This window comes from Dipodomys spectabilis, unplaced genomic scaffold, assembly GCF_019054845.1.
Source record: "Dipodomys spectabilis isolate Male_0828 unplaced genomic scaffold, ASM1905484v1 ptg000018l, whole genome shotgun sequence".
Taxonomy (NCBI): domain Eukaryota; kingdom Metazoa; phylum Chordata; class Mammalia; order Rodentia; family Heteromyidae; genus Dipodomys; species Dipodomys spectabilis.
This window is the reverse complement of record NW_024870695.1, coordinates 11,747,227-11,760,439: the sequence shown is the minus strand read 5'-3', so window position 1 is coordinate 11,760,439 and position 13,213 is coordinate 11,747,227. Positions and strand designations below refer to the sequence as shown.

The 13,213-nt window shown below is 42.6% G+C and overlaps 2 protein-coding genes across 2 annotated transcripts; both read left to right on the top strand.

Moving 5' to 3' along the window:
- Positions 1-5,226: 5,226 nt before the first annotated feature.
- On the top strand, positions 5,227-5,826 carry LOC122103605 (keratin-associated protein 9-9-like). The gene has a single exon (XM_042674213.1). It carries the CDS (start codon positions 5,227-5,229, stop codon positions 5,824-5,826), a length of 600 nt encoding a protein of 199 aa, XP_042530147.1.
- Positions 5,827-10,894: 5,068 nt separating this feature from the next.
- Positions 10,895-11,482, top strand: LOC122102582 (keratin-associated protein 9-8-like). Its single transcript, XM_042673344.1, has one exon. The coding sequence runs from the start codon at positions 10,895-10,897 to the stop codon at positions 11,480-11,482; it is 588 nt and encodes a 195-aa protein (XP_042529278.1).
- Positions 11,483-13,213: the final 1,731 nt, after the last annotated feature.

Here is a 13,213-nt window from a genome sequence, read left to right as displayed (position 1 = left end):
GGGGATGGAGGTTCTAGATAGGTTTCCAAGAGAGTGAGTTTCTCAGATGTGGGAGTCTCCTACACTGTGTCCACTTTTATACCCGGCTGGTCTCACTCTGCAAAGGGCTATTTCCTTATTATTGTTTATTTAATAGAGAAACAATTACCAACTGAGTTAGTTGTGGAAGATTCTATATAAAGGTCAGGGAGTATGCATTTCTGCCTTAAGTTTATCAAACCCAGTGTTTTCTCCTGAGTCACCTTGGCCCACACTTCCTTATGTCTATCATCTAAAGTCAAGGACTCTTCATGTTGCTCCTCTGAGTGGTTGTCATGTGAAAGATCATATAAATTTCAACCTTCCATGTGTCAGTGTGAGGGCTTTGCAACTCATTCTTGTCCTCTACAACTCCATTCCTTGTTTTCTAGACTCTTTTAAGATCAACAGTAAATCATATGAAAGTACAGAACCAAACTTGGAAATTTTCTTGAAATATTTGAATCAGTATGACTTTTATAAGACAGGATAGTTAATAGCAAAAGAAATATTAATAATTTTATAACAAAAATTAGGCCTGGCACTGGTGGCTTTCATCTATAAACCTAACTACTAAGAAGGCTGATGTGATTGTGGTACAAAGTCATCCAAGGCAAGAACATCCATGAGATTCTTATCTCCAATGAACCTGGAAGTGAAGGTGTGGCTCAGGTGGTAATGTGTCAGCCTAGAGAAAAAAAGCCAAGGGATAGCACCCAGGTACTAAGTTCAAGCTCCAGTGCAATCAAGTCACGAAAGAAAAGGAAAGAAAGAAAAAGAAAGGTGAAAGGAAGAAAGGAAGAAAGAAAGGAAGGAAGAAAGAAAGAAAGAGAGAGAAAGAGAGATCAAGGGAGGGGGAAGGAAGGGAAAAGAAGAAAATCTAAGTATCTATATATCTGACTGGGGGTTTTTTGTAAATGAAGAAGCTAGGTCTGGTAGTCTATACCAGGCATTCCAGAACTCAGAGGCTGAAGCAAAAGGATTGAGAGTTTAGGATCACCAAGAGAGACCCTATCTTAAAAATATGTGAATAAAATCAAATATCTTGAAGACATATTGTTAACAAATAATAAAAACTTTAACAGAAAATGAACTGATTTCTTGCATGCATGGACATCTGTTATAACCCAATCAAGAAAAAATTGTCAATCACTAAAGGATATTCAATAAAGAACTAGTCATTTCACTAAGAAAGAAACTTCAATGCTTCTTCAGCTTCTGAAAGATAGTCTCACTAAAAACTTAAAAAAATGTTAATTGAATAATTTATTCCTTCTTCAACCACCTACTGTTTGCACTCTGGGAATACAAAGTGAAATAGTTGCAATTTTAATGGTAATTATAAAATATTAAAGTTTTAACACTTTAATAAATTAATGCAGCTACAAGGAAACATTTTAATAGCTTTCAATATACACTTTGAAGGCTATTTCTTTTGGTGGCAGTGGGGTTTGAACTCAGGGTCTAATGCTTGCCATGCAGGCTCAAGAATACCATCCACCCCTGCAGCCCACTGGCATTGGAAGATAGCATGGTGAATTAGCTTCAGGACCGGAACTCATTCATCTTATGCACATCCCAAGAACTTGCTGCTTGATCCTTAAATTAAATGTAGTTAAAGAGAGGTTCTGGATTCTTTTAAGTAGGTTTTTTATTGTGAAAATACTGTATAGAAAGGTTACAGTTACATGAGCAAGGTAATGAGTACATTTCTTATCAAACATTGTTGCCCTCTCCTTTGTTTTTCCCTACCATCCCTTCCTTCCCATCTCCTTACCCACACCCACCCTCCTCCCCAAGAAGTTCTGGTTCATGTCTCTAGAAACTCCAGGGCAAGTAAAGTAGGCAATCTGCTTTTGGAGAAATCTGATGCTTTCCCATTTTCTTTCACACAGGCTTTGATTCCTAAATGTAAGTCATTTCCTTTGTTCATATTCAGAACACCGGCCCCCATTTATTTAAATGAATAAATTTACATAAGTAAACAAATTTAAATAAACATTTTATAAATATTTAGTTGAAATACAAATACAAGTAATTATTAAGAACCACAAATGGTTATGATACAAGAGACTAAGCATTTATTGGGACATAGTCATCCTATAACACATAATTCCTTGCCACAACCAACACATGCTCAGCAGTGAAAAGACTAGGCACATGTTCCTAAGAGGTAATGTGAGACATTTGGTCATCTGACTGAATGCCAAGGTAATAGACATAGAAGTTAGGGGTTCTGGAGTTTTATTGATTTAAATAGCTACTTTAAATACCTGCTTGGTGGCTTGGCCAATGGAGGATAAATTTACACAGTGATTGTAGGCTCAAGGCCAGGCACAATGGACAAAGAAAATGAGAAAGGCGAACCTACTGGCAGCACACGATGCTTATCAAAGGCTGGTGGTCAGGAAGCTCAACAAGAGGATCATGGAGGGTGGGGCCAGCATTTAGCCTGCTATCAGCTGGGCTGGCAGCAGTAGGAAGTGGAGGCAGCTCTTCTTCTAGCAGAGGCTTTCCTCACAGCCTGGGTCAGACTAGGATCATGGGTTACATTTTAGATGGGTCTCCAACAACATGAGGTTCTGTGTGAGGCAGTTTTATCTTTGCTGTTACTAATTCCTGACAGAAACAATGTGTGAGAAGGAAAGATGGAGGGTGACTCACAGCCTCAGACATGTCAGCCATGTAGGAGCAGTTCCTATCAAGGCGGTCAGGAAGCAGAGAAGAGTGACAAGAGGAAGGGGCCAGGGAAAGAGAGAGTCCCCTCCCCCCAAGAACATACCTCTAAAGGCCTCCTTCTTCCAACCAAGGTCCCCTTCCACAGTATAACTACTACACGTCCTAAGTCTATTCAGGTTTTGGATCCAGAAATGGATTAAACCACTCATTAGTTCATTGTCTTCTAATCATCTCTAGAAATCCCCTCACAGACACTCAGGGGTGAGCATTGCTCCTCTCCTAGGTGCCTGTCAATCTGACCAAGTGGTCTATCAAGATTGACCATCAAGCCAGGCACTGGTGGCTCACACCTGTAATCCAAGCTACTCAGGAGGCTGAGAGCTGAGAGTCTTGGTGCAAAGCCAGCCAAGGCAAGAAGTCCCCATCAGACTCTAATCTTTAATAAACCACTCCAAAATTGGAAGTGGAACTGTGTTTTAAAGTGGTAGAATGCTAACCCTGAGTAAAAGAACTCAGGGACAGTGCCCAGGCCCTGAGTTCAAACCCTACAACCCCCTCCTTCCACTACCAAAAAAACAAGATTGACCATCACAGTTCTGGAATTACAAATGAACTTTTCCAGTCAAATCTCCTTCTATACCTTGCTGAAAAGACACCATCGCTTCACTACATTAGGGATCTGTTTTTCCTTACTATTGTTTATATTTTTGAAAGAGAACTTACCAGATTTTCTGAGCCTTTTTTCAAAACCTCTATGGGTCATATTCATTTACTTAACTCTTTATCCCTAAAGGTATCCAAATCCTTATAAATTTCTTCACCATCTCCTCCATTTCCTCCTGTACTCTTAGCTGCACCATTGATATTCTGAGCACAGGATGAGTCATTCATTGTGCCTTCCAACCATTTAACTTGCTGTTCCCAAATGAAAGAGAAGACATGAGTCCATTTAATTTGAATATAATTTAAAAATAGTTGTAAATAGGTAAACACAGAAGAAGTCAGACCTTGAGGTATTACAGCAAAATGTTGGGTAATAAAATCAGCAAAGCACACTTGTAAAGTTTAACAAAGGTAAAAAGTATAACTGGGTTTAAGGTACTTGAGTTAAGCTTCCATGTGTGTGTGTATGTGTGTGTGTGTGTGTGTGTGTGTGTGTGTGTGTGTGTGTGTGTGTGTGTGTGTGTGTGTGTGTGTGTGTACCAAGGCTTGAACTCAGGGCTTGGACATTGCTCCCTTGCTTTTCACTCAAGGCTGGCAATCTGCCACTTAAGCCGTAGCTTTTTGGTGGTTTTTTTTCTTTGCTTTTTGGTGGTTAATGAGAGACAAGAGTCTCACAGACTTTCCTGCCCAGGCTGGCTGCTAACTGCAATCCTCAGACCTTTCTCTTCCATTGAGATGAACTGTCCATGGACTTTTCTGCTCGGGCTAGGCACCGAACCACGATCCTCCCAATCTCAGCTTTGCATGTAGCTTGGGATAACAAGTAAACAGCACTGTGTCTAGCTATGGGTTGAGAAGTGATCTCTCAAAACTTCCCTGCCTAGGCTGATCTTAAACCACAGTCTGAGCCTCCCAAGTAGCTAGGAATTCAGGGATAAGCCACAGTGCCAGGCAAAAAGATCACATTATCCTATATCCTATGATTTTTGTTTGTTATTTTGTCAGTTTATTTTATACAGCAGTATATTTAACCCTAACTCTAGAGCTGAATATTCTATATATTCTCTCATTTTCATCTCAGAAGGCCTTTGCCCAAAGGAAGCGAAGCCATTCACTTTCAGAAAAAGGAAAATGAGGGGAAACAAAGGAGGACGCAACAGTGCTTGATAAGAAATGTAGTCATTACCTTGCTCATGCAATTGTAACCCCTCTGTACAGTATTCTCACAATAAAAAAAGAAAAAGAAAAGAAAAATGATTTTAAGTGAAGTTAGTAATTGACAGACCAAGGCCAATTCTCAGGTCTATTGTCTTCTGCAGAAATGATCCTCATTGCTTGCAGCAGGAAAATAATTCTGCCTCCTGGCTTCTACAATATGAGTGGTTTCCAAACCTTAATCTGATTTTAATTCAGCATCTTGACTCATCAACATCACCCTCCCTACAGAGGTACTTCCCAAAGTAAGTAGCACCCAGGAAAACTATAAGAACACTTCTAACCTATCACCAGGCTAAACTGGACCTGTTAGATGATCAAATACTAAACATGTCTTCAAAGATGGGGATTACCATTTCACTGACACAGAGAGTGATGACTGATTTCTCATTGCCGGAAAAGAGTCTAGGCTGGTTAGTTGCCAATTAGGAAAGCAAACAAGGAAACTACTCAAAGGAAATGGACAGCATCTAGGAACTACTTCCTCCTTCAAGCAGTGGGTTGAGGAAATGAGCATAAACAAAAACATAACTTGTGCTTATTGGTCCAAATTCTGGAGCACCAGGTATAAAAAGGCACCATAGACCAAGCAACAACAGATTTCAGGGAAACTCACCTGGGAACAGAAGCCCATCCTCCACACCTGCTAACATGACCAACTGCTGCTCCCCTTGCTGCCAGCCCACCTGCTGCAGGACCACCTGCTGCAGAACCACCTGCTGGAGACCCACCTGTGTGACCAGCTGCTGCCAGCCCTGCTGCCAGCCCAGCTGCGGCAGCTCCAGCTGCTGCCAGCCCTGCTGCCAAACTACCTGCTGCACAACCCGCTTCAGACCCACCTGTGTGACCAGCTGCTGCAGCAGACCCTGCTGCCAGCCCTGCTGCTGTGTGTCTAGCTGCTGCCAGCCCTGCTGCCAGCCCAGCTGCTGTGAGTCTAGCTGCTGCCAGCCCTGCTGCCAGCCCAGCTGCAGTGAGTCTAGCTGTTGCCAGCCTCGCTGCTGTGAGTCTAGCTGCTGCCAGCCTTGCTGCCAGCCTTGCTGCTGTGAGTCTAGCTGCTGCCAGCCCTGCTGCCAGCCCAGCTGCTGTGAGTCTAGCTGCTGCCAGCCTTGTGGCCAGTCCAGCTGCTGCCAGCCAGTTTGCTCAGGACCTGTGTACTGCACAAGAACCTGCTACTACCCCACATGTGTCCGTGTGCCTGGTTGTCTGTCCCAGGGCTGTGGATCCAGCTGCTGCCAGCCCTGTAGCTATTGATCAACTCATCACAGATCCACTACCTGCCTAGAATAACCTTCTACTCTCAGACCTACCAAAAACCATGCCAGGCTCACCACATTTTCTTCTCCTAATTGTATCCAACACTCATCAAACTGCCAATCTCCCTGTGAACAGATTTGTGAGTGTGCTCAGCAAGCTGATCTTTGTTTAGTTGCTACTTGGTGACACCAAGCAAGACCTGGATTCATGGTCTTCACCTGGAAAAACTGATTACTGTCTCTTTAAATTAAGATGGAAGAAAGAAAGAAAGAAAGAAAGAAGAAAAGAAAGAAAGAAAAAAGAGATAAAGAAAGAAAGGAAGGAAGGAAGGAAGGAGAAGAAAAAGAGAGTGAGCGAGCGAGTGAGGGGGAAGGAAGGCAAAGGAAAGGAAAGAGAATGAAAGGAAAGGAAAAGGAAGTGAAGTGAGGGAAGGGAAGTGAAGGAAAGGAAAGGAAAGGAGGAAAATCTAAGTATCTATATATCTGACTGGGGGTTTTTTGTAAATGAAGAAGCTAGGTCTGATAGTCTATACCTGTCATTCCAGCACTCGGAAGGCTGAAGCAAAAGGATTGAGGGTTTAGGATCACCAAGAGAGACCCTATCTTAAAAATATGTGAATAAAATCAAATATCTTGAAGACATATTGTTAACAAGTAATAAAAACTTTAACAGAAAATGAACTGATTTCTTGCATGCATGGACATCTGTTATAACCCAATCAAGAAAAAATTGTCAACCACCAAAGGATATTCAATAAAGAACTAAAGAAACTTTAATGCTTCTTCGGCTTCTGAAAGATAATCTCACTAAAAACTTAAAAAAATGTTTAGTTGAATAATTTATTCCTTCTTCAACCACCTACTGTTTGCACTCTGGGAATTCAAAGTGAAATAGTTGCAACTTTTAATGGTAATTGTAAAATATTAAAGTTTTAACACTTTAATAAATTAGTGCAGCTACAAGGAAACCTATTTTAATAGGTTTCAATACATACTTTGAAGGCTATTTCTTTTGGTGGCAGTGGGGTTTGAACTCAGGGTCTAGTGCTTGCTATGCAGGCTCAAGAATACCATCCATGCCTGCAGCCCACTGGCACTGGAAGATAGCATGGTGAATTAGCTTCAGGACCAGAACTCATTCATCTTATGCACATCCCAAGAACTTGCTGCTTCATCATTAAATCAAATGTAGTTAAAGAGTAGTTCTGGGTTTTTTAAGTAAGTTTTTTATTGTGAAAGTACTGTACAGAGGGGTTACAGTTACATGAGCAAGGTAATGAGTACATTTCTTATCAAGCATTCTTGCCTCCTGCTTTGTTTTTCTCCTACCATCCCTTCCTTCCCACCTCTTCAAGTACACCCCCTCTACCCCCCAGAAGTCTGGTTCTTTTTTTGTGAAAAGACTGTACAGAGGGATTACAATTACATGGGCAAGATAATGAGTACATTTCTTATCAAGCATTGTAGTCTCCTCCTTTATTTCCCCTTCCCATCGCTTCCTATCTTCCCCCCGCCCCCCCTAACCAATCCTCCCCGCACCCCTTCTCTGCCCCCCCCACACCAAAGTTGTAAAGTTCATTTTTCGACATAATGACTTGTACATCTCGTTGTTGCAATGGGTCCACCTGTATCCATATTTAAACGATTTGTTTTTCCCCTTCCCCTCCACAAATTATACCGACATCAAACACAGTGAAAGCAGGGTTTATACTGTGGGGCAGAAGTTCTGGTTCTTATCTCAAGAAACTCCAGGGCAGGTAAAGTAGGCAATCTGCTTTTGGAGAAATCTGATGCTTTCCCATTCATTTTCTTTCACACAGGCTTTGATTCTTACATGCAAGTCGTTTCCTTTGTTCACATTCAGAACCCCAGTCCCGAATTTATTTACATGAATAAATTTACATAAGTAAACAAATTTCAATAAACATTTTATAAATATTTTGTTGAAATACAAATAGAAGTAATTATTAAGAACCACAAATGGTTATGGTACATAGGCAAATGTTCCTATGAGGTAATGGGAGACATTTGGTCATCTGACTGAATGCCAAGGTAATAGACATAGAAGTTAGGGGTTCTGGAGTTTTATTGATTACTTTAAATACCTGCTTGGTGGCTTGGCCAATGGAGGATAAATTTACGCAGTGATTGTAGGCTCAAGGCCAGGCACAATGGACAAAGAAAATGAGAAAGGCGAACCTACTGGCAGCACACGATGCTTATCAAAGGCTGGTGGTCAGGAAGCTCAACAAGAGGATCATGGAGGGTGGGGGCCAGCATTTAGCCTGCTATCAGCTGGGCTGGCAGCAGTAGGAAGTGGAGGCAGCTCTTCTTCTAGCAGAGGCTTTCCTCACAGCCTGGGTCAGACTAGGATCATGGGTTACATTTTAGATGGGTCTCCAACAACATGAGGTTCTGTGTGAGGCAGTTTTATCTTTGCTGTTACTAATTCCTGACAGAAACAATGTGTGAGAAGGAAAGATGGAGGGTGACTCACAGCCTCAGACATGTCAGCCATGTAGGAGCAGTTCCTATCAAGGCGGTCAGGAAGCAGAGAAGAGTGACAAGAGGAAGGGGCCAGGGAAAGAGAGAGTCCCCTCCCCCCAAGAACATACCTCTAAAGGCCTCCTTCTTCCAACCAAGGTCCCCTTCCACAGTATAACTACTACACGTCCTAAGTCTATTCAGGTTTTGGATCCAGAAATGGATTAAACCACTCATTAGTTCATTGTCTTCTAATCATCTCTAGAAATCCCCTCACAGACACTCAGGGGTGAGCATTGCTCCACTCCTAGGTGCCTGTCAATCTGACCAAGTGGTCTATCAAGATTGACCATCAAGCCAGGCACTGGTGGCTCACACCTGTAATCCAAGCTACTCAGGAGGCTGAGATCTGAGAATCTTGGTGCAAAGCCAGCCAAGGCAAGAAGTCCCCATCAGACTCTAATCTTTAATAAACCACTCCAAAATTGGAAGTGGAACTGTGTTTTAAAGTGGTAGAATGCTAACCCTGAGTAAAAGAACTCAGGGACAGTGCCCAGGCCCTGAGTTCAAACCCTACAACCCCCTCCTCCCACTACCAAAAAAACAAGATTGACCATCACAGTTCTGGAATTACAAATGAACTTTTCCAGTCAAATCTCCTTCTATACCTCGCTGAAAAGACACCATCGCTTCACTACATTAGGGATTTTTTTTTCTCCTTACTATTGTTTATATTTTTGAAAGAGAACTTACCAGATTTTCTGAGCCTTTTTTCAAAACCTGTATGGGTCATATTCATTTATTTAACTCTTTATCCCTAACGGTATCCAAATCCTTATAAATTTCTTCACCATCTCCTCCATTTCCTCCTGTACTCTTAGCTGCACCATTGATATTCTGAGCACAGGATGAGTCATTCATTGTGCCTTCCAACCATTTAACTTGCTGTTCCCAAATGAAAGAGAAGACATGAGTCCACTGAATTTGAATACAGTTTAAAAATAGTTGTAAATAGGTAAACACAGAAGAAGTCAGACCTTGAGGTATTACAGCAAAATGTTGGGTAATAAAATCAGCAAAGCACACTTGTAAAGTTTAACAAAGGTAAAAAGTATAACTGGGTTTAAGGTACTTGAGTTAAGCTTCTGTGTGTGTGTGTGTGTGTGTGTGTGTGTGTGTGTGTGTGTGTGTATGTGTGTGTGTGTGTGTGGTGTGTGTGTGTGTGTGTGTGTGTGTGTGTGTGTGTGTCTCGATACCAAGGCTTGAACTCAGGGCTTGGACATTGCTCCCTAGCTTTTCACTCAAGGCTGGCAATCTGCCACTTAAGCCGTAGCTTTTTGGTGGTTTTTTTTCTTTGCTTTTTGGTGGTTAATGAGAGACAAGAGTCTCACAGACTTTCCTGCCCAGGCTGGCTGCTAACTGCAATCCTCAGACCTTTCTCTTCCACTGAGATGAAGTGTCCATTGACTTTTCTGCTCAGGCTAGGCACCGAACCACGATCCTCCCAATCTCAGCTTTGCATGTAGTTTGGGATAACAAGTAAACAGCACTGTGTCTAGCTATGGGTTGAGAAGTGATCTCTCAAAACTTCCCTGCCTAGGCTGATCTTAAACCACAGTCTGAGCCTCCCAAGTAGCTAGGAATTCAGGGATAAGCCACAGTGCCAGGCAAAAAGATCACATTATCCTATATCCTATGATTTTTGTTTGTTATTTTGTCAGTTTATTTTATACAGCAGTATATTTAACCCTAACTCTAGAGCTGAATATTCTATATATTCTCTCATTTTCATCTCAGAAGGCCTTTGCCCAAAGGAAGCGAAGCCATTCACTTTCAGAAAAAGGAAAATGAGGGGAAACAAAGGAGGACGCAACAGTGCTTGATAAGAAATGTAGTCATTACCTTGCTCATGCAATTGTAACCCCTCTGTACGGTATTCTCACAATAAAAAAAGAAAAAGAAAAGAAAAATGATTTTAAATGAAGTTAGTAATTGACAGACCAAGGCCAATTCTCAGGTCTATTGTCTTCTGCAGAAATGATCCTCATTGCTTGCAGGAGGAAAATAAATCTGCCTCCAGGCTTCTACAATCTGAGTGATTTCCAAACCTTAATCTGATTTTAATTCAGCATCTTGACTCATCAACATCACCCTCCCTACAGAGGTACTTCCCAAAGTAAGTAGCACCCAGGAAAACTATAAGAACACTTCTAACCTGTCAATAGTCTAAACTGGACCTGTTAGGTGATCAAATACTAAACATGTCTTCAAAGATGGGGATTACCATTTCACTGACACAGAGAGTGATGACTGATTTCTCATTGCCGGAAAAGAGTCTAGGCTGGTTAGTTGCCAATTAGGAAAGCAAACAAGGAAACTACTCAAAGGAAATGGACAGCATCTAGGAACTACTTCCTCCTTCAAGCAGTGGGTTGAGGAAATGAGCATAAAGAAAAACATAACTTGTGCTTATTGGTCCAAATTCTGGAGCACCAGGTATAAAAAGGCACCATAGACCAAGCAACAACAGATTTCAGGGAAACTCACCTGGGAACAGAAGCCCATCCTCCACTCCTGCTAACATGACCAACTGCTGCTCCCCTTGCTGCCAGCCCACCTGCTGCAGGACCACCTGCTGCAGAACCACCTGCTGGAGACCCACCTGTGTGACCAGCTGCTGCCAGCCCTGCTTTCAGCCCAGCTGCGGCAGCTCCAGCTGCTGCCAGCCCTGCTGCCAAACTACCTGCTGCACAACCCGCTTCAGACCCACCTGTGTGACCAGCTGCTGCAGCAGACCCTGCTGCCAGCCCTGCTGCTGTGTGTCTAGCTGCTGCCAGCCCTGCTGCCAGCCCAGCTGCTGTGAGTCTAGCTGCTGCCAGCCCTGCTGCCAGCCCAGCTGCAGTGAGTCTAGCTGTTGCCAGCCTCGCTGCTGTGAGTCTAGCTGCTGCCAGCCTTGCTGCCAGCCTCGCTGCTGTGAGTCTAGCTGCTGCCAGTCCAGCTGCTGTGAGTCTAGCTGCTGCCAGCCTTGCGGCCAGTCCAGCTGCTGCCAGCCAGTTTGCTCAGGACCTGTGTACTGCACAAGAACCTGCTACTACCCCACATGTGTCCGTGTGCCTGGTTGTCTGTCCCAGGGCTGTGGATCCAGCTGCTGCCAGCCCTGTAGCTGTTGATCAACTCATCACAGATCCACTACCTGCCTAGAATAACCTTCTACTCTCAGACCTGCCAAAAACCATGCCAGGCTCACCACATTTTTTTCTCCTAATTGTATCCAACACTCATCAAACTGCCAATCTCCCTGTGAACAGATTTGTGAGTGTGCTCAGCAAGCTGATCTTTGTTTAGTTGCTACTTGGTGACACCAAGCAAGACCTGGATTCATGGTCTTCACCTGGAAAACCTGATTACTGTCTCTTTAAATTAAGATGGAAGAAAGAAAGAAAGAAAGAGGGAGAGAGAGAAAGAAAGAAAGAAAGAGAGAGAGAGAGAAAGCAAACCCTCAAAACTACATTATCAGATCTTTGCAAGGTCTAAAACTTGTCATTTTGTTTCAATCCACTTGTTATTTTCATCACTCCTCTTCAGACCCTTTCCTGAGACCTTTGTATCCTCTCTCTAGCAAAAAAGTAAACAAAAATGCTATTGCCTTGTTTTCCTAATAAACTTTCTACTGCTCTTACTCCCATATTATGTTTTGCTTTATTTCTATGATCCCATTTCATGAGATCTCATCTAAACCACATCAGACCCAATCTGGGGAGACATAGCACAAGTTAAATGAACAACAGCATGCCACATAGCTAAAGATGGACAGGATCAGGTCAAGGGTCTAGGCATTAGGATTCAAGTCTGATGTTCAGAAACAGTTTAGTGTAAGTGGAAATCATAGTGGTACCAGATTACTGGGAGGTTGTACACTTCAGGCTGTTCTCTCACGGTGTCAGCAATTCCTTACATTTTCAGATCACTTCCAATTCAGAAAATTCCTCTCAGCCAGGCACTGGTGGTGGCTCAGGCCTGTACTCCTAGCTACTCAGGATCTGAGATCTGAGGATGGTTCAAAGCCAGCCCAGGCAGGAAAGTCTGTGACACCAGTATCTCCAATTGGCTAACAGAAAAGTGGAAATGGCATTGTGGCTCAAAGTGGTAGAACACCAGCCTTAAGCATAAAGAACTCAGAGACAGTGCCCAGGCCCTGAGTTCAAGCCTCACAACTGACAAAAACAAACAACAACAACAACAACCAAAAATACCCTCCTAACTCCTCTTGATTCATTCCCCACAACTTGGTAACTACAACTCATGGTTTAAGAACAGCATTTTTATCAACCTAGTAAATGATGTAAATTACACCAATGTTATATGGTCTTTTTCCAGCCACTGGTGCAATCATTCACTTTCTTTTCTGTTTTTGCACAGTGCTGTGGATTGAGCCCCTTGTCCTATGCATGTTAGAGAAGAGCTATGCCTCAGCCAGTGCCTTTTGTTTTGTTTATGATACAGGAGCTCATCTATACATTTGCTCAGCCTAGCCTTGTACTCAACATCCACTTGCATTTTCTCCCCACTTCTACCATACTTGGGATCGGAAGACTTGCACCACTGAGCCGGCTCATTAAATATTGTTGATCCTCTCCTGTATTCCCACCATTATTCTAGGAATTTGAGGTAAGAGATCTGTTTATGTCACAAAAGTAGCCTTCCTAAGATCCTCGTTCTTCTGACCACCAATACCAGTGACCATAAAGATGTGGTCATGTCCTGTGAAACATGAGTCAAACTTCATTTGTATGTGGATTTTGAGAAATCATTTTGTTCTTAGGTCAAAAATGCTAGTTCAAGAAATTAAATAATGACACATTCTCTGGACCACCAGAAGGTTCAAAATAGATTCCAGAGTT